Source organism: Myxocyprinus asiaticus, chromosome 42, assembly GCF_019703515.2.
Source record: "Myxocyprinus asiaticus isolate MX2 ecotype Aquarium Trade chromosome 42, UBuf_Myxa_2, whole genome shotgun sequence".
In the NCBI taxonomy this organism is placed as follows: domain Eukaryota; kingdom Metazoa; phylum Chordata; class Actinopteri; order Cypriniformes; family Catostomidae; genus Myxocyprinus; species Myxocyprinus asiaticus.
In genome coordinates this window covers 36,532,561-36,553,376 of record NC_059385.1, presented here as the reverse complement: position 1 = coordinate 36,553,376, position 20,816 = coordinate 36,532,561, and the positions used below count along the sequence as shown (strand labels likewise).

The following is a 20,816-nucleotide window of genomic DNA, read 5'->3' as shown; positions in this document are numbered from 1 at the left end:
GTGCACCAGACGTTTAACCCTTAAATGACAGTGTAGAATGTTGTGAACAGTATTCAGTGGGTTTTAATTCATTTAAATTATGCGTTGTGTACAGCAAAGCCAACATACAATATCCACACGTGGACGTGGGGTTGCACGAGGTTGAAGTACACACTTTTAAAATTAAAGCATAAGACTTCAACATTACACAAGTTAAATTTAGACTAGTGTGACGAATAGCTGACTGACCTTTTCTGTGTAAATTATATACAATATTTCAACGTTGGTGTCATGATGACATATCTGCAATAAAGCCGGTAAACCCTGTGACTTTCGCATGGCACGTGCTAGTAGAGCTGCATAATTATGCAGAAAATCACATTGTTGGTTTATTTTCCTTGAGACTGTAATCACAGTTTATTAATGTTGTTTAATAGAAGATAAATTAAATATTACCTTCTAACCCTATTTAGTCAACTTCATGCTATATTCTTTATGTAGGCTACACCTCCAAAATCAACTTTACATGGGCCTACTTAGTTGTATGACAGAACTAACCTGTAATTTAATTATTAAATGAATTTACACACAAATTGATCAACAGGTTATAATGGGAGCGCTCTAGTTTTTTCATGCCTCCAATGCTGTCAATAAATACAGGCTTGTTTGGAGTGTATTTACTGTCTACATTGCACGACACGTAACATCCGAAATAATTCCAAATTAAGACTATGTTTTTTGCTTTTGTTCATAAGCTTCTTTTATTAAATGTCAGGTGATGTTTCTTCAGCACTGATATTTATGTGCCACTGCGAACAGATGTGAAATGTAAAGCATCTAATGCATAGGAATATTCTGGGTTTAATACAAGTTAAGCTCAGTCGGCAGCATTTGTAGCATAATGTTGATTACCAAAACAATTAATTTTGACTCGTCCCTCCTTTTCTTTAAAAATAGCAAAAAGACAGTGGAAGTGAATGGGGGCCAATCCGTAAATGTTAAAATGCTCACTGTTTCAAAAGTATAGACACAAGATGTAAACATGATTTTAGTGTGATAAAACTGCTTACTAACCTTTTTTCCTGTTTTTGTAATTTTACAACTACATGACCATGACAGTGTTCCGTAACATCTGTAAAATGAGTGTAAAAACGATGATTTAAACCACTTTACAGCTTAAATAATACACAGTTTTAACAGAAGAATTCATGTAAGTGCTTTTATAAAATGATATGCTTCAAATTTCTGCCTTCAAAAATTGACCCCATTCACTTCCATTGTAAGTGACTCACCGGAACACAGATTTTTGCTTTTCTTAAAAAAAAAAAAAAAAAAAAAAAAAAAGGAGGGACGAGTCAAAATACATTTTTGTAATAATCAACATTATGCCACAAATGCTGTCGATTCAGCTCAACTTGTATTGAACCCAGAATATTTCTCAAGAAACCCTTTGTGTCAGTTGGTTTTTCTTAAATAAGGGGTTTCTTACAACCGGGCCCTGGGCATCAAACTGTTTAAATATATGCAGCAGGATTGGTTGTCATTACTGATAGACTAATTTAAGCATCTCTGATTGGCCTTTGCTATTTTATAGAATTCTGAACAGCTGCAAAAACGCGTTGTAAATGGAAACCTCTGACGCAACAGGAGTAAACTTTAATGTAATGATATAATCGTCAGTTTTCACAGTTAGTTAATTGCGGCAGCTATAAACGTAATCTCTTTCTCGTAATTCTTTTTCAATTAATTGAGCAGCCCTACATGATACAATGCCAGACAGTTCACATGAAACTAACTCCACCCACAGGAATTACATCCGTAACATGTAACCAGAAATTCATCCGCCTAGAAAAGTAGTTACTCTGTGGTAATGGCATCATGCCACCAATGCTGTGGATAGAGCGAAGAAACCTGGAACATTCCTTTAAATGTGGATGGGTTCCTGTCCTGTGCTCATGTCCAGTGAATGTGGTTTGACAAATGGCTTTGGTTTTCAATGTTTCTGTCATGTTCCTCTGTGCAGGTGCGCTGCATGTTAAACATATGGGGTGTGATGCTCTTCATACGCATGACATGGATCGTGGGACAGGCAGGAATCGGTAGGTTTGATTTGGTGGCCGTGTGAATGAGCTCTTACGGTTTCCATCGAGCCACAGTCATGTATCAGGCACACGCTGAATGTGACGCTCAACTCTCAAACACGAGCTCATTTAGCAACAGCACTGCGAGAACTCTGAATATACTGCATATGATACCAGACTCAATGTTTTTCTTGATTAAGATGAGCCAGTGATGATGCTCATGTTTTATGTCCACAGCGTATTCCTGTTTAATCGTTTTAATGGCAACTGTTGTGACCTCCATCACGGGCTGCTCGACCTCTGCCATCGCAACCAACGGCTTTGTACGAGGAGGTAAAAATTATGCCACTGTATGCATGCTGTTTTTTTTTTTTTTTTTTTTTTTCTTTTTTTGGGTACTATTTTGAGCAGGGTCCAAACTTCAGGGGGGCTTGAGACAAAAACACTACCAAAAAGGACAAATATGCCACCGAATTTCAAAATGTGGGGGTAAAAAAATGCCCTTGTAATAAATTCTTCAGTTTGTTATTTGTAACATCTGATATAGTTCATAATATTCTATTATAGTCCTATTCATACAAATAATGGCATAAATATGAGTTGATGATGGTTTATTTCATAGGGTAAATAATAAATTCTGAGTTTTGAGAATTGACGTATTTCACAATAACTGATGAGACACTGTTTATATTTTAAATGGTTAGAAGAGAAATATGCCCTCATAAAGGTAAAAAAAAAATGCTCCTGAAAATCAAATCTAGGGGACAAATATTGCCCCTTAAAGTAAAACTGTATTTGATGAACCCAACAGAATTACAAAAGTAATTACTCGTTTTTAAACGAGTCCTCCATTGGTCAGTAAAACTGAAAGCCCCGCCCCAAACTCAAGCTGTTGGTTGAGCCACCCAGTCGGGCCTCATATAAGTGGTGCCGTTAGTGATGACACTCTTCACTCAAGTTCATATTTACACCGATCAGCACAACATTAAAAGCACCTGCCTAATATTGCATAGGTCCCCTTCGTGCCACCAAAACAGCACCAACCCGCATCTCAGAATAGCATTCTGAGTAAAAAACATCCAGAATAGCTCACTGGATGTTTTTTTGTTTTTGGCACCATTCTGAGTAAATTCTAGAGACTGTTGTGCGCGCCCATCTGACACCAACAATCATGCCACAGTTCAAATCACTCCGATCAAATTTTTTCCCCATTGTGATGGTTGATCTGAACATTAACTGAAGCTCCTGACCCATATCTGCATGATTTTATGCATTTCACTGCTGCCACACGATTGGCTGGTTAGATAATTGTATGGATGATTGTTGGTGCCAGACGGGTTGGTTTAAGTATTTCTGTAACTGCTGATCTCCTGGGATTTTCACACACAACAGTCTCTAGAATCCAAAGACAAGTCCAAAAATAAAAAACATCCATTGAGTGGCAGTTCTGTGGACGGAAATGCCTTGTTGATGAGAGAGGTCAGCGGAGAATGGCCAGACTGGTTCGAACTGACAAAGTCTACGGTAACTCAGAAAACTGCTCTGTACAATTGTGGTGAGAAGGCCTGAGATGCGGGTTGGCGCTGTTTTGGCGGCACAAGGGGGATCTACACAATATTAGGCAGGTGGTTTTAATGTTGTGGCTGATCAGTGTATATATGTGATTAATATGATTATTTAGTTGTTTTATGACCACTTTAATGTTGCTTTCTTGCTTTTCATTAGTCAGCTCCTCATCTTCACTCCCGTTATTTTCATGACATGCCAGTGGATTGTGTTTCTGTAAATTGTAGTGAAATGTGATTCAGTCACCAGTTGTCCATGAGTTATTCTGTGAAATGGTGCCTTTTCCATTTTGAGAAGGTTATTTTAAATTATATTTCACACAAGCAATGCCTTTAAGAGTGAATAAATTGCATTGTGCCATCTGCAGCTGGAAAGGTAACAGGGTAGATAGTTTTACTGTTAGATAATTAGCAACTCGCCTTGCACTCAGGGTCATGACACAAGTTGGTTTTTGGGTTGAATGCTGATATACAATAATACCTGTAATAACATGTTGGCATCATGAAGGAATCGGTTGTTCTTTGAGAATATATTATTTACATATATGTTGAGTAAGGGATAATGTACAGTCAGCCGGTTGTTATCGCACAATAAACCCCAACAGGGTGATCAGGACCCAGACGCAAATTGGAGACTTTTGTTTTACCCTGAAGGGGTTTATTTTGTGATAACAATCAGCTGACTGTACATTTATCCTGGTAATTACATGGCTACTAACCAAATAAATAAATGCATGGAAATAAAAAATTTATTTGCGTCGAAATTATGTAATTTAAGAAGAAAGAAATTGCTGAACAGCTGAAATCAACCTCTGGTTTGCATCTGAGTTTTTTTGGTGTTTATTTTGTTATTAATGAACTGCTGACTGCTCACTATGCATCTTATTACAAGACTACTTATAATGACAAATATATAAATGCACATGAAACATTGATTTAAGTTTATTTTATAAGATTACTTGTAGAGATTGCAGAGTGCTATGTGAAGCAGGAGAAACGGCTTGCAGTACCCGGATGAGCGGTCTGTTACGTGGAGCTGCAGTTGTTACTGAGAAATATCAGACAGCTAGATGGCGCCATTGACCAATCAGAATCCAGGATTCCAGTTCGCCGTGTAATAATGGGGGAATACATTTTGCAGAATGACCCCTAAAGATTCTAACACACCTGACAACGTGTCTGGCCACTTAATCATGATCAATAAATCATTCTCCTATTGTTATAGTTCAGTTGACTCCTCCAACACATGCTTTAAATTACTGGCAGAAATGCAACAAGGAGTCAGACACACTTGAATACAAATGTCATGTAATTTTTTGTTTAAAATCCATTTGAAGGACACTGTTAGTTTCTATATTGCTGTAAGACTCATTAACAGATCAGTTTTGTTATAGAGAAAATCAATCTAAGTTTTCATTACGTTACGTTCTGTAGAATGCACTGCCTCACATTTGGATTGTTTTTAATGTTTCTTGAAGTTTTGGGCTCTTTAGGACCGATATTTGGCAGCATGTTCATGTCTCGGGTCTTTTAGACCTGCTGGCTGATTTTCTGGATCACAGCAGCTCAAATTATTTCTACTGAAACTGTCTTCTCATCTGAGTGAATGTGTGAGGACGTGTGTGAAAGTGCTGTCATTAAACTGAGAGGCAGAAAAGCTCTCTGCGTGTCACTCGCAGTTCTCACAGCTTGTGTGGAAATTCAGATGAGTGTTTTTCTCTCGGGTGTCTGTGAGGGCCGTTCTCAGTCTGAAGGTCAGAAATGGATCGTGGTGCTTCTCTTCAGAGCTTCATCAGAGAGTCAGGACCATAACTCTTGATAATTTTCTGTGTTTGTTTAGTGTGAAAGTGAAATTGATCTTTGTTTTCCATGAGCACCCCAGGAGGCATTAGTTTTCATTAACCCAATCACAGGAGGGTTTGTGTGTGTAGGATTGGGTTTGTTTGAGGTAGTCATGGATATTTAGTTTGTCCCCCTTTTCTGATAATTTACAGAACTAGTTTCTCACACTCATCTGGACATCTTTTTGGAAATGTCTTAAATTGTAAGCATCAGTCTTATGTGGAACTAGACTGTCTGCAGTGTGTATGATAGTTTAGATACAAGTGAGAGTTGTTGTAAATGAATTTTGGTCTGTATGCGCTCCTGTTTTCAATCAGTGATGTGTGCAGTGGTTAATCTGTGAGATTAGGCCTAATCTTTCCTGGAATTCCAGCAATTAATTACATCCCCCACTTTCCCGAATAAGACCCAACATGTTTAAATGCTCATTCAAGACTGTGCTCATGTTCTAAACACACTCTTGATATTCACGTTCACATTTTCTGCACTGATTGCAGAGAAAAATCTATGAAATTCTGCAGAATGGATTTAAACATGGTAAAATGTGTCAAATGAGGCTAAGAGTACTAAACTCTCGTTGGTAGCATAAACCATTATCAAATGAACCACTGGTGTACCGCAGGGTTCGGTACTAGGCCCGCTTCTCTTCTCAATATACACAACATTACACCGGAACATTTCTCATTCGAGACAACCATTGTCGAGTTAGCATGAAATATTCACATTTTATCTTTATATTTAAACAATCAATTTTATTCAGAATTCTCTGAAGATGCAGTAATGAGGGAAAATGCACAGGGGATTTTTGTTAGTCAAGCATAATTTTGTGAATGATGGGTGTGTACGTTTAAGTGTGCAAATAAAAGAAAGTAATAAATGTAAGACTGCACTTCACATTCAGTAGACTCATAATGTGGGTCCTAGTGTAAGACTTGCTGACAAATTGAAGTGAATTTGTTCGTTCATTGTGTCAATTGCATAATAGTTTGGGGCTCTAAGCAATGGAAAAGCAACAATAAATAAACCTTAAATTTAATGTTGATGTTTGTGTTTAATGTCTTTTCCCAGGTGGAGCGTATTACTTGATATCCCGAAGTTTAGGTCCAGAGTTTGGCGGCTCTATTGGGCTGATTTTTGCCTTTGCTAATGCTGTGGCCGTGGCCATGTACGTCGTGGGTTTCGCTGAAACTGTCGTGGAGCTGCTCAATGTAAGAAACTCAATCCCATTCTCATTAATACAGTAATTATAATTAATGAATTATTAATTAGTGAAGATAGTGAATGCCTCTGTGTATGCTACAGTATGTGTAATAAGTGTGATGATGTTTGTTTGTAGGCGGCTGGTGCATTGATGTTGGATCCCATTAATGATGTACGTATCATCGGCACTATTACGGTCATTCTGCTGCTGGGTATTTCGGTGGCGGGGATGGAGTGGGAGGCAAAGGTAAGAGATTTATTACACATTCGGTTCTCTATGAACATTAGTCAATGCTGTCCTTTTGATTTCATGATCTGTCAACATGATCTTGTATTTTTCAGGCTCAGATATTCCTCTTGGTCATTTTGGTCACGGCCATCTTCAACTACTTCATTGGATCCTTCATCCCTGTAGAGTCCAAGGAGAAGTATGGTTTCTTCGGCTATGATGGTGTGAACGTGTACTTCAATTTTAATCACAATTGTTTCTTTTGTATGCCAAATTATTTTGGTACTGTGTTGGGTCACCTCTTGTAAAAATCTGTGTCCTGTAGGAAAACCAGTTGAGAACTACTGATGCTTGTTCAAGACCACTGTTAATAGTTTCAGGGTTCCCATGGTCATGGAAAACCTGTAAATATCAGGGACTTTTAAAATTGTGCTTTCCTGGCCTGGGAAAGTAATAGAAATTAGCTTAAAGCTTAAATGTCATGGACATTTCTATAATGAATGTACATTTTTGTAGTTTTCCTCTACTCGAAAAATATCTCATCAGCTAGATATTGATGTTGTGTACAGTAAGGGGCCATTCAGACCAAACACATTCTTGCGCTAAAAAAAGCTAGATGCTGCTCATTGAATATAACACAACACAGGTGTATCAAGATGAGTTTGGTAAAAGTTACTGATCTTTTCAATCTGATACGGCATCTAAAAAACATGGCACTCCTACGCAAGATGCTGGAAAACGGCAAGATGTGGTGCAATGGTCAGACATCCGTCTAGCACACGTCTACATAGAAAAACAACTGAAAAATACCGCAGATTGATTGAAGAGCATGTTTTATGTGAATGGCCCCTCAAACTTGCTCGCAAGCCATAGTCTAATTTGTGAGAGAATTGTTTTTTTGGGTCAGTGATTGGTCAAAAAGGCTCAGAAATCAGTCTTTTTTTTATAAATCTGTGTCTAGTAATCACAAACACCTGGAAAGGTCATGAATAAGTCTTGGAATTGTATTGGTCAAAAAAGGTTGGAAACTTGTAGAAGTTCATACAATCTTAAAAGTTATGGAAATGTTACACTTTAGAAATGTTTAATTTTTCACTATACTTTTGTTGTGATTTATTTTCACTATGATGTCCAATTTATGAGTGAATTGTTCTTTTGATTTAAATTTGAACTAATTCTCATCATTCAGAATGATTAACATGTGGGAGAACCCTGTTGTTTTCACATAATTTTTTTCTCTATTTATATTATATTATAATGATCTCTTGTCATTCAGCGGGCATCTTGGCTGATAACTTTGGTCCAGACTTTCGAGGGGAAACGTTCTTCTCCGTGTTCAGCATCTTCTTCCCAGCGGCCACAGGCATTCTGGCTGGAGCAAACATCTCAGGAGATCTAGCCGTGAGTTTGCTATCGTTTCCTCAGCACTCAGACATTTTCTTCATCACGGTCTCTGTAAACGTCCTCTTTTAATTTGTCTAAGGACCCTCAAATGGCTATCCCGCGAGGAACTCTGCTGGCGATCCTCATCACAGGTGTGGTGTACATGGGTGTGGCCATCTCTTCAGGTAAACGCTGTATGAATGAACTGCTCATCATTCTGCTGTTCGGTGTTCAGGTAGTTTGTGATGTATTGCTGTATTTGTCGCAGGTGCGTGTATTGTGAGAGATGCTACAGGTATTGAGAGTAACAGTACTCTGAGCAGCACTATCAACTGCACTGATGCAGCCTGTAAGTACGGCTATGACTTCACTTCCTGTAGACCTGTGGTCGAGGGAGCGCCGTCACCCTGCAAGTATGGCCTCCACCATGATTTCCAGGTACATCAGCAACAGCACAAATGATCCTCTTAGTACTGTATGTTATTGTCAGTGTGGATGCAATGTGAAGTGATTAGACTCGCGTTTGCTGATGGAAATAGCAGTAGAATAGTTTTAGGTTTTTGTCATCGGTTTTAGGTTTTAGTCAAGTAAATGACACTCAGGACACGTCTAGTTTTCTGTTGGTTATGTATGAGAATCAACAATGTGATGTGTACAGACATGGTAAGATTAATGTTAACAGGTAAATAAAGGCTAGACTAATAAAAAGTACACTAATATGTACATGACGTAACACCTTTTTTAATTATTTTTTGTTGGATCTATTAAATTATTCAAAAATACAAAATTAATTTTACACAAAACAATGACTGGAATACACCTGTGATGAACATGTTTTCAGTTGAGTTCAAAGTCATTTTGATGTGTTGTTTGTTTCTTTCTGGTGCTTAAAGTCAAAAGTGTCATGTAGCGTAACTGTCTGGAGATGGTAAAAAAGTCTCATTAGAAACTGAAATTCTTGAAAAAAGAAATGTTGGCTTGAGTAGTGCAGAGTAATCTTATTATTATTAAAAAAGAGTGAAACAATTTTATTTTAAAATATGATTTTGAAAAGGCACATTATGTTCATGTCATATGGAGTTACTCCGAGAAAACGTAATTTTTTTTTTTTTTATTTTTTTTTTATTGTTGTGTACACATGTATTCAAATTGCAAGGAAAGGTTTATATTAAGTACTATTTACTTGATGGTTATGCCATTTTACATATTTGAACCCCATTAAATCATTTATTTATTTATTTTGTAAAAAATGCTATAAATGTTTTTCAGAAAGTTGTGAAACCAGTATGGACTAAAAGATTTCACTTCTACAAACTTGACATGCATGTTTTAAACTAGGTTTTTTTTTTTTTATTATTATAATTTTTATCACCTCGGACAACCTTGTTCATCATTTAACCTAATCACAATTCAGTGATACTCAGATTGGCCTTCTTTCCTACATCCATCTGTGTTCTGAATTGTGAGAGGTCTTCTTTCTTAAGGCCCTTTCACACCAGGCGAATTTTTGCAGCGATTTTTCTCATTGTAATAATCCATTTTCAGTATTATTCCAGTTGACAACATTAGTTTTAACAATCATTATGTGTGTGCGTTATGCAGTGATTTTAAACCAATGTAAATAACAGAAGTACAGTTGAAGTCAGAAGTTTACATACACTTCATTAAAATTAGTTTTTTAACCACTCCACAGATTTAATATTAACAAACTATAGTTTTGGCAAGTCGTTTAGGACATCTACTTTGTGCATAACATGAGTAATTTTTTCAACAATTGTTTACAGACAGATTGTTTCACTTTAATTGACTATATAGCAATTCCAGTGGGTCAGAAGTTTACATACACTAAGTTAACTGTGCCTTTTAGCAGCTTGGAAAATTCCAGAAAATGATGTCAAACCTTTAGACAATTAGACAATTAGCTTCCGATAGGAGGTGTACTGAATTGGAGGTATACCTGTGGATGTATTTTAAGGCCTACCTCCAAACTCTGTGCCTCTTTGCTTGACATCATAGGAAAACCAAAAGAAATAAGCCAAGACCTCAGAAAAAAAAAATGTGGACCTCCACAAGTCTGGTTCATCCTTGGGAGCAATTTCCAAATGCCTGAAGGTACCACGTTCATCTGTACAAACAATAGTACGCAAGTATAAACACCATGGGACCACACAGCCATCATACCGTTCAAGAAGGAGATGCATTCTGTCTCCTAGAGATGAACGTAGTTTGGTGCGAAAAGTGAAAATCAATCCCAGAACAACAACAAAGGACCTTGTGAAAATGCTGGAGGAAACAGGTTGACAAGTATCTATATCCACAGTAAAACGAGTCCTATATCGACATAACCTGAAAGGCTGCTCAGCAAGGAAGATTCCAATGCTCCAAAACCGCCATAAAAAAGCCAGACTACAGTTTGCTCGTGCACATGGGGACAAAGATCTTACTTTTTGGAGAAATTTCCTGCGGTCTGATGAAACAAAAATTGAACTTTTTGGCCATAATGACCATCGTTATGTTTGGAGGAAAAAGGGTGAGGCTTCCAAGCCGAAGAACACCATCCTAACCGTGAAGCATGGGGGTGGCAGCATCATGTTGTGAGGGTGCTTTACTGCAGGAGGGACTGATGCACTTCACAAAATAGATGGTATCATGAGGAAGGAAAATTGTGTATATATATATATATGGAAGCAACATCTCAAGACATCAGCCAGGAAGTGAATGCTCAGTCGCAAATGGGTCTTCCAAATGGACAATGACCCCAAGCATACATCCAAAATTGTGGCAAAATGGCTTAAAGTCAAGGTATTGGAGTGGCCATCACAAAGCCCTGACCTCAGTCCAATAGAAAATTTGTGGGCAGAACTGAAAAAGTGTGTGCGAGCAAGGAGGCTTACAAACCTGACTTAGTTACACCAGTTCTGTCTGGAGGAATGGGACAACATTCCAGCAACTTATTGTCAGAAGCTTGTGGAAGGCTACCCAAAACTTTTAACCAAGTTAAACAATTTAAAGGCAATGCTACTAAATACTAACAAAGTGTATGTAAACTTCTGACCCGCTGGGAATGTGATGAAAGAAATAAAAGCTGAAATAAATAATTCTCTCTACTATTATTCTGACAGTTCACATTCTTAAAATATAGTAGTAATCCTATCTGACCTAAGACAGGGAATGTTTTCTATGGTTAAATGTCAGGAATTGTGAAAATCTGAGTTTAAATGTATTTGGTGTACAGTATGTAAACTTCTGACTTCAACTGTAGATGTACATGGCAATAACATATATATATCAATTGTTCCAATGGATAACATTTGTTTACACTTGACTAAGTACATGAAAATACTGCCAGTCAGCTTGTCCAGCAGGTGAACTGAACTAGTTTGTGAAGTGTCTCGAATGTTTTCTTTCTCATTGAGCAAATTGACAACAAGCTCGTCATCACTGCAACAGCTTGTAAAAAAATCTGTGTTCTTTTTCAATTGGCTCACTAGAGAACTCGCTCGCTTGTCTTTCGTACTGTGATTTCACAGTTGTTTTGCAGACTTAAGACTTTAGTTCTTCTTATCCATGATAAGCAAAGGGCAGAGCAGCTGAAAAGTAAGGTACACGTACTGCACCGGCATAAAATTGACTGTCAATCAGCGCTACCTATTGTAAAGACATGGATGTGCTAACAGTGATTATTCGTGTCGCTTTTGATATGAATGGGCCATTTGCCTGCGATTCGTCTTGCATTTTTACATCCTGTACGGTGTGAAAAGATCTTAATGCCTTTCACAATTCAGTATGCAAATACTAGATCATCACAAATTAGTATGCACTTGTTACAATGGTGTTACTGTAGAATGCTAAACATTCTATCAATGTAAGTCAGTGGGAGATTTTTAAACGTTAATCTTAAATTTCTTAAGTTTAAATTTACAAAAACTAAAAATAAACAGCACATGTAAGACTGAAATGATAGTCTGCGTGTTTAGTGATTCGGGCTGATTTAACTGCAGATGTTTCATTGTGTGAGTACAAGCACTGTAATAAAGTGTGTTTGTGTTGAAGGTGATGAGTGTGGTGTCGGGCTTCAGTCCTCTTATCACTGCGGGCATCTTCTCTGCCACCCTCTCCTCTGCCCTGGCATCACTTGTCAGTGCTCCTAAAGTCTTCCAGGTCAGTGTCTGTATGAGAGAGTTTCTCGCGAGTGAACAGTTTCAACATCTCAGTCAAGCGTTCAGACCACTGTGTGTTTCACTCCAGTGTGTGAAAGATCAGTAGATGTCTCAAACAGGTCCTGCTGGTTTTCTGATTTTAATGTGTCTTCTCTTCAGGCTTTATGCAAAGACAACATCTACCCTGGAATCGCGGGCTTTGCCAAGGGCTACGGCAAAAACAATGAGCCGCTGCGTGGGTATTTCCTCACGTTTGGCATCGCTCTGGCCTTCATTCTGATTGGTAGGCAGAAATCAACTAATCAAATTCTGTTGTTTAAGAGATGACCTCACTGACTAATATTTATGTTTTCATGTCTCCAGCGGAGTTGAACGTCATCGCCCCGATCATTTCAAACTTCTTTCTGGCATCATACGCTCTCATCAATTTCTCTGTGTTTCACGCGTCACTGGCTAACTCCCCTGGTAAGATACTGTTCAGTTATTAGTTCAGTGTTTAAACTGTCCTTCTATCAGAGTTCAGTGTCTTTAAATTGAGCTCTTGACTGAACATGTCGGCTGTGATGAAATAACGCAGGCTGTATCATGTCCACACACACACACACACACACATCAAATGTTAGTGTCAGTATGCTTCATAACTCCCCTGCTGTCAGACTTTAACATGTGACACATTTATATTGAGTTATTTAGATATTTGATTATATTTTCATTTCTGCCACTTTCCACAAATAAGTCAGTCTGTTCTGAAGGTGCTTAAACTGAAGGGAGGTCCACCTCAGGAGATCAAACCAAATCCTGTTGTATTTATTTATGTGTTATTCTATTTTTAAGCAACAGATTTTAAATAAATGCTAGGGGTGGGCGAAATACTGATTTAAAACAATAAACCGGTAGAGATGTGTAACAGATCCAAATTTTCGATCGGTTATTATGCAAAATACTGCCACATGGTACAGAATGTGTGTTTTAATCAGAGATTACGGTAGAAATAATTATCCGCCACTCAGATGGATCTGTTTTAACTATTTCTTTTAAAATGTATGGAAGGCTAAATCAAAAACTAATGTGCAACAGTGGGAATTTATTTTATTTTATTTATTATTATTATTATTATTTAATAGAATCAAAGCAAACATTTTTTTTGCTTGGATTAAAAAATGATGCAGAGGAGATAAAATAGATAAAATATTATTTTTAAAAATTGGTACTGATAAAGTGGTTTCATTGCAATGTACAAGACTGTCCAAATAAAATAAACAAAAATTAAATGTGTAAAAGGTCTACTATTATATTGAAAATTATTTTAAATAAAAAAGGAACCTCCATTATCTCTTTCCTACAATTTTTGTAATTTTGTTTCCATAAAAATGTGTGTATTGTGAAATAAATGATCAACCACAAATTTCAAGACTTTTTGCTTATATCGCCCACCCCAGTAAACACAATGGACCCTGTGGTGACGCAATTCCACCTTATTTAGCATGTTAATCTAGCAAACTTTTATTTTTGCAATTTGTAAATTTAGTGTAAATTTATAACATTGAACTTTGTATTATATTGCCCTGGAATTATATTTAAAAAAATTATAATAAAAAACAAGTTACCGCAGATGCAATTCGGTTTCTGATACATCTGCTGAGAGAGCGACAGTAAATTTGGCATCTTCTCTCTTCTGACGGTCGTACATTTTCATTTGTAAAGTTGTGTAAATACAATAGTGGCATTTTTCTTTTATTGTTGGTGCAAATGGGGAAGCGTAAATTAGATTTGCCATGGTCTCCCATTCACTCCCATTCACCACTCTCAGAGTTTACCCTGCAGTAGTTTACTTCTGCGATCCAAAACCCGGAAGAGTGAAAAGGGTCAGTTAAACGTATTTATAAAAATTCTAGGTGAAATGTTCTAAGAAAAAAAAAATCCACCCACACAGATGGAGTAACAGAGTTGCAGATTTAGCCTGAATCACTCGAACCAAATCTTGGTATGTAGATGTTGGTACATTTACATTTCTTATCAGTTAAGGAGAGATATGAAATTGGTATAACATGTAACTTTTTCAAGCTAAATTAAAAAAAAAATATTTTTATTTTGATGAATGCAGTCGATACTACAGTTCATGTAAAAATGTAGATTGTTTCCTCTTTTTCTCACCATGATTCTTGATCCTCTTCCAGTAGTTTGTGAAGTATTAGTGCTCATGTGCGTCCTCAAACAGCACTGGACATCTGAATTTAACTGAATATCAGTTTAAACTTTGCAGTTTCTGAATGGCATCTTGTTGTTGTTGTGATATTTTACACATTTCTGTATTGTTTGTGTAAAAAGGTTTATGTTTTTCCCTCGATTCCAAAGCTCTAGGAGACGTGCAGGTAGATATGTTTACTTCTGTCACTTCATATAGAGTCTGTGCGCACACAGGACTGCATGAACATCAAGGGTACGAGGTTTCTCTCACAGTGAGGTCTCTGACAGATACTCTTCTGTACCCTTTATGTCATGTGGTTTTGTAACATTACAAGGTAATCGTGACTCCACTAAACTCCTGTTACTCTAGTACAGTGGTTCTCAGTGGGTCACGCCCCCTTTGAAACAACAAAAACGTTTGCAAGTGATTTGAGAATGGGCCAGTCTTCTGCGCCCCCCTTACAATACCTTCGCCCCCCCCCCCCCCACGGGGTGCGCCCCACACTTTGAGAACCACTGCTCTAGTACGTGTTCTGTGTTAAAGAGACCTCTCTTATGTATCCTAACTAGTGCTAACGCATTTAATTTAGTTGTTTTCTCATGCTTTTATAAACTCATTGTCTGTTGATGTAACTGATTTGTGTTTTAAAGCTACTAGAACATCAAGAAGCTGTCATATTTAATGACCTGGTATGAAATGTCTTGCACAGAGCTCATGTGCTTGTGATGATGACCAAAGACGGAGCTTTAGAGACATCTTTCACCAGCAGATATCAGTTGTCAGGTGTCGTGTGCCATTGTTTGTGTCGCACACAGTAACGAAATGCAGCGGAATGGCACAGTTAGCACTTTCTGCAACAAAGAACTATTGTTGCTTTCATCACAACTTTTATCTAAACTATTTAGTTGCCCTGTTTAGAGCTGGATGATATTGCTTAAATTATATTTCAGTATTTACGAATTTAAGGAAACGGCGTATTTACAACGCAAGTTATTCATCCAGGGCCCTATTTTAAGAGTGCTAAGCGCAGCACTATGCCATAAGTAATAAGCGCAAAGACAGTGGGTATGATTATTAAATTTTGGTATTTTTGTGCAAGCATGCGCTAAGTCTAGGTGCAGGTGGGTTTGGCGAAATTGCGCACGCATAACGTTAATGGGCTGGGCCAAGTGCAGTTTAATTCTGAGGTTTTCTCCACTTATTCCACTGTCTGCATCCTATTATGTAGTCTATTCTCTGTCAAGCACCAGCGATATAAACAAAACAGCATTCATAAGTTGGTAGTGTAAATGGACTGTATCCAATGAATTAGAAGAGCTGAAAATTACGTTCTTTTATGCATTAAAATGCATCCTTGATGATTGTCAGGCATATTTCTATGACAGTGACATGCTCCTTTTATACGCATAGAGAATGTGATTCTCATCAGAATTTGGATGTATGCTTTGTTAAATTACAGAGTATGTAAGTATTATTAATCATTTTCATCAACTGACACACAAATCATGACTAGTATTAGCAGTGATTTTGATTTTAAACAATTAAATTAATTTCTTGAAACATGAAAAAATTCAACCAAAAATATTTCTACATTCATATTACACTTCAAACGAAATGAAAATATAATAAAAATAATGAAGAGGTCATACGAAATCCAAACATTTTACTCCCTCCAACTTCTTCCACCAGCCCATTTGGCAGTGACTCAAAAACCACTCTGACAACAGGTGGAAAAATACCAGTACAATTTAGATCATAAATACAATTGTACATTTAAAGGATAATAATAATAATAATAATTGTAAAATATTGCTGCAAGCAGCGTTGATGGGCCCAAGCACCATGGGTCCATTTCCACCTGGTAACTTTCGGAAAACAATGCATGATGGACATGCATTTGGTCAACTAAAGATACCATGTCTTACCTTCTGCTCAGACATGACGGTTACCAACTTTGATGTGTGTGGCAAATTAAATAAATGTGTAATTATGGCAAGTGTTGGAATACCCTTGAACAGTCCAAAAAAGAATATTGTTATTTGACTTGTGGCTATGATAATGTCATGTAAAATATCAAGAAGCATTTCGGATCAAAATAACAGGACTTTTTCAAAGTCTGATCCACAATGACTTGCTATGAGAGAGACGTTACGTCTAGGTTGTAAAACCTTGCAAATGTGTTTTGAGAAGACCATTCTGCGGCAAAATATATGTCTTGTAAGGACACACCATTCGTCCATTTGTCCTTAGTTGAGTGTACTTTAACACCAGTTGGGCAATTCGCACCCTGCGAATCAACATCAACGATCCAGAGAGAAAGTCTTTGCTTGGAGACAGACATTCCTTTCGTGCGTCCTCCATAGCACACAAAGAGCTGGTCAGACAGTCTGAATTGGTGGGTGCGCTCAATGTATGTGTGTAGCGCTCGCAAAGGGGATAACAAATGCAAGGACTGTTCCTCATCTGAATTAAATGGAGGAGGGAAAAAGGCTTGAAGGTGAACCACCTGTACTCTGAATGGCATGGTTATAACCTTAGGCACATAGCCTTTCCTGGGTTTGTCAGTGGTTTTTGAATGACCCGGACAGAACTCCAGACATGAATTGTCAATTGACGGTGCTTGCAAATCACCGACCCATTTTACTGGGGCCAAAGCCAGCAGTAATGCGGTCTTAAGAGAAAGCACACGCAATTCAACATAGTCCAGAGGTTCAAAGGGAGGCACAGCAAGTGCTTTTAGGACCAAAGTTAGGTCCCAAGTCAGGACTGTAGCCGGGCGAGGGGGATTTAGCCGCCCCACCCCCTTAAGGCATTTTATGATTAAATCATGTTTGCCTATAAAGGTGTTGGCTTCAAGTGCGTGAAATGCAGATTTAGTCGCCACATCAACTTTGAGCATTGACGGCGTGAGCCCTGTGTACAATTGCTCTTAAAGTAATGTCAAGTCATTTTTATTTGTATAGCGCCTTTCACAACACACATCGTTTCAAAGCAGCTTTACAGAAAATCATACATTAACAGAAAATGAAACTGTAATATCTATAATGTCTTAGAGTTATCATTGTGTAGTTTGATAAAATACGATTGTGAATTGTGTTTAGAAATAAGTAATTAAATAATAATTGTATTTACCCGGTAATGTATGAATTTCAGGTATGGGGCAGTTCACTGGGTCTTTGCCATGTGAAAAGCACCAATTAGTGAACACATTCAATTTCAGTGCATAAATGCGTCTTGTGGACTGTGCTCTAGCCTGTAAAATGCCATTCATAACCGAATGAGCCAATTCTGACTTGTCCGCTTTGCTCCGTTCAAAGGCCACACATGTAGGCTTCACAGCTCTGGCTGGGGATGCCAAATCGTGCCTTGTGTTTGAGAGAGGAGGTCTCTCCTCTGCGGTATTTCCCATGGAGGCCCGTCCAGTATTTCTACCATCTCCAGAAACCAGGACTTTTTGGGCCATTTCGGCGCAATTAACTGAACTGTTTCCATGTCCACTCTGACTATGCTGATGACAGATTGAAGGAGGCACAGCAGGGGAAATGCATACTTGCGTTTTGCCAGCCATACATGGGCCAGCGTGTCCTGGTGACTTATATATGCCACTACTGTTGTGTTGTCCAAACAAATCAGAATGTGGTCAATCACAATGTTGGAATGAAAAGCTCTCAAAGCTAGAAAGACAGCCAGTAGCTCTAGGCGGTTGACACGCCATGCCCGTTTCACACCTTTTCCAGGTGTCGAACGTTGGCCGTCCATCATACACTGTGCCCCAACCTGTGCTGACCACAGATGCATCCAACACATTTCCTTCTGAAAATGTGACCCAGCATAACACCCTGTTAGTAGAAGGCCAGTGCTGTTCATGGTGCTAGAGCAGCATCCGCCCGAGGCTTGAGGCTCAGTGTGGAACAGGAGAGGTCTCATGGGTAACAGACCTAACGGTGTGATGGCAGAAATGACTTCAATGGTAATATTTTTCCAGTTTTAACTGAGACAGACACTGAAGGATGGTCTGTATGCGCTCATTCATGAGGTGTGGAGACGAACTCCTAAAATGGAGATTTACTGGCTGGGGAAAGTATGCTTTTCGCCCAGTTGACATTAGACCAGATTTTCCATATAGCAAAGCAGCAAGTTTCTGTGCTCGCTCAGCAGTACCTCTGATTGGGTAGTAATAACCAATCGCAGAGGTAATTCAAAACACACACCTGTTCATTTTCAATGGGTCGAGCGCCGCATCGATACATTTTGTGAATGTGCGGGGAGCCAGAGATGGACTGAAATGAAGGACTTTAAATTGATACGCAGTTCCCTCGAAGGCGAATCTAAAAAGATGCCTGTAACGCAGTGCAATTGGTACATGAAGTACGCATCCTTCTGATCTATTGACGCAAACCAGTCCTGAGTCATTTTTGAAACAGAAAAACAAAAATTAAAGATTAGAGTGGGCAAAGAAACACAGACAATGGACAACAGATAATTGGAAAAGAGTGTTATGGATCTTAACCCCATTGAGCTTTTGTGGGATCAGCTAGACTGTAAGGTGCGTGAGAAGTGCCCGACAAGCCAGCCACATCTATGGCAAGTGCTACAGGAAGTGTGGGGTGAAATGTCACCTGAGTATCTGGACAAACTGACAGCTAGAATAACAAAGATCTGCAAAGCTGTCATTGCTGCACATGCAGGATTTTTTGATGATAGTTTAAGAAGTTCTGAAAAAAAAAAATAATTCAAATTTAGTAGTAATTTTTCACGTTATTAGTGTCCTGACTTTACATTGTGATCAGTTGAATGCCACTGAAGAATAAAAGTACAAATTTCTTTCCATAAGCACAAAATCTGTACATTATTCCCTGTGTGTGTGTGTGTGTGTGTGTGTGTGTGTGTGTGTGTGTGTGTGTATATATATATATATATATATATATACTGTATATGCATTTGAAGTCAGAAGTTTACATACACTTAGGTTGAATTCATTCAAACTAATTTTTTAACTACTCCACAGATTTCATATTAGCAAACTATAGTTTTGGCAAGTCATTTAGGACATCTACTTTGTGCATAACATGAGTAATGTTTCCAACAATTGTTTACAGACAGATTGTTTCACTTTTAATTGACTATATCACAATTCCAGTGGGTCAGAAGTTTACATACACCAAGTTAACTGTGCCTTTAAATAGCTTGGAAAATTCCAGAAAATGATATGAAGCCTTTAGGCAATTAGCCATTTAGCTTCTGATAGGCTAATTGGAGGCAAATTGATAGGCTAATTAGGATGTGTACCTGCGGATGTATTTTAAGGGCTACCTTCAAACTCTGTGCCTCCTTGCTTGACACCATGAAAAAATTAAAAGAAATCAGCCAAGACCTCAGAAAAAAATAATTGTGGACCTCCACAAGTCTGGTTCATCCTTGGGAGCAATTTCCAAATGCCTGAAGGTACCACGTTCATCTGTACAAACAATAGTACGCAAGTATAAACACCATGGGACCACGCAGCCATCATACTGCTCAGGAAGGAGATGCATTCTGTCTCCTAAAGATGAACGTAGTTTGGTGTGAAAAGTGCAAATCAATCCCAGAACAACAGCAAAGGACCTTGTGAACATGCTGGAAGAAACAGGTAGACGTATCCATATCTACAGTAAATGAGTCCTATATCGACATGACCTGAGAGGCTGCTCAGCAAGGAAGAAACCACTGCTCCAAAACTGCCATAAAAATGCCAGACTACAATTTGCAAATGCACATGGGGACAAAGATCTTACTTTTTGGAGAAATGTCCTCTGGTCTGATGAAACAAAAATTTAACTGTTTGGCCATAATGACCATCGTTATGTTTTGAGGAAAAAGGGTGAGGCTTGCAAGCCGTAGAACACCATCCCAACCGTGAAGCATGGGGGTGGCAAGCATCATGTTGTGGGAGTGCTTTGCTGCAGGAGGGACTGGTGCACTTCACAAAATAGATGGTATCATGAGTAAGGAAAATTATGTGGACATATTGAAGCAACATCTCAAGACATCAGCCAGGAAGTTAAAGCTCGGTCGCAAATGGGTCTTTCAAATGGACAATGACTCCAAGCATACCTCCAAAGTTGTGGCAAAATGGCTTAAGGACAAGAAAGTCATGGTATTGGAGTGGCCATCACAAAGCCCTGACCTCAGTCCGATAGAAAATGTGTG

General features: G+C 38.3%; 1 protein-coding gene across 3 annotated transcripts in view; it reads left to right on the top strand.

Annotated features, from left to right (window-relative positions):
- Nucleotides 1–20,816, top strand: part of slc12a2 (solute carrier family 12 member 2) — an 81,502-nt gene that overhangs the window by 29,783 nt on the left and 30,903 nt on the right. For 2 of the 3 annotated variants that reach the window (XM_051683526.1, XM_051683525.1), the window contains exons 3-13: nucleotides 2,003–2,078; nucleotides 2,298–2,393; nucleotides 6,536–6,675; nucleotides 6,804–6,914; nucleotides 7,010–7,118; nucleotides 8,173–8,297; nucleotides 8,380–8,464; nucleotides 8,548–8,717; nucleotides 12,333–12,440; nucleotides 12,599–12,722; nucleotides 12,803–12,904. In XM_051683526.1, the coding sequence (XP_051539486.1) occupies nucleotides 2,003–2,078; nucleotides 2,298–2,393; nucleotides 6,536–6,675; nucleotides 6,804–6,914; nucleotides 7,010–7,118; nucleotides 8,173–8,297; nucleotides 8,380–8,464; nucleotides 8,548–8,717; nucleotides 12,333–12,440; nucleotides 12,599–12,722; nucleotides 12,803–12,904 (1,246 nt within the window). The remainder of the gene's footprint in view (nucleotides 1–2,002; nucleotides 2,079–2,297; nucleotides 2,394–6,535; nucleotides 6,676–6,803; nucleotides 6,915–7,009; nucleotides 7,119–8,172; nucleotides 8,298–8,379; nucleotides 8,465–8,547; nucleotides 8,718–12,332; nucleotides 12,441–12,598; nucleotides 12,723–12,802; nucleotides 12,905–20,816) is intronic. The other variant, XM_051683527.1, reaches the window with a different exon arrangement.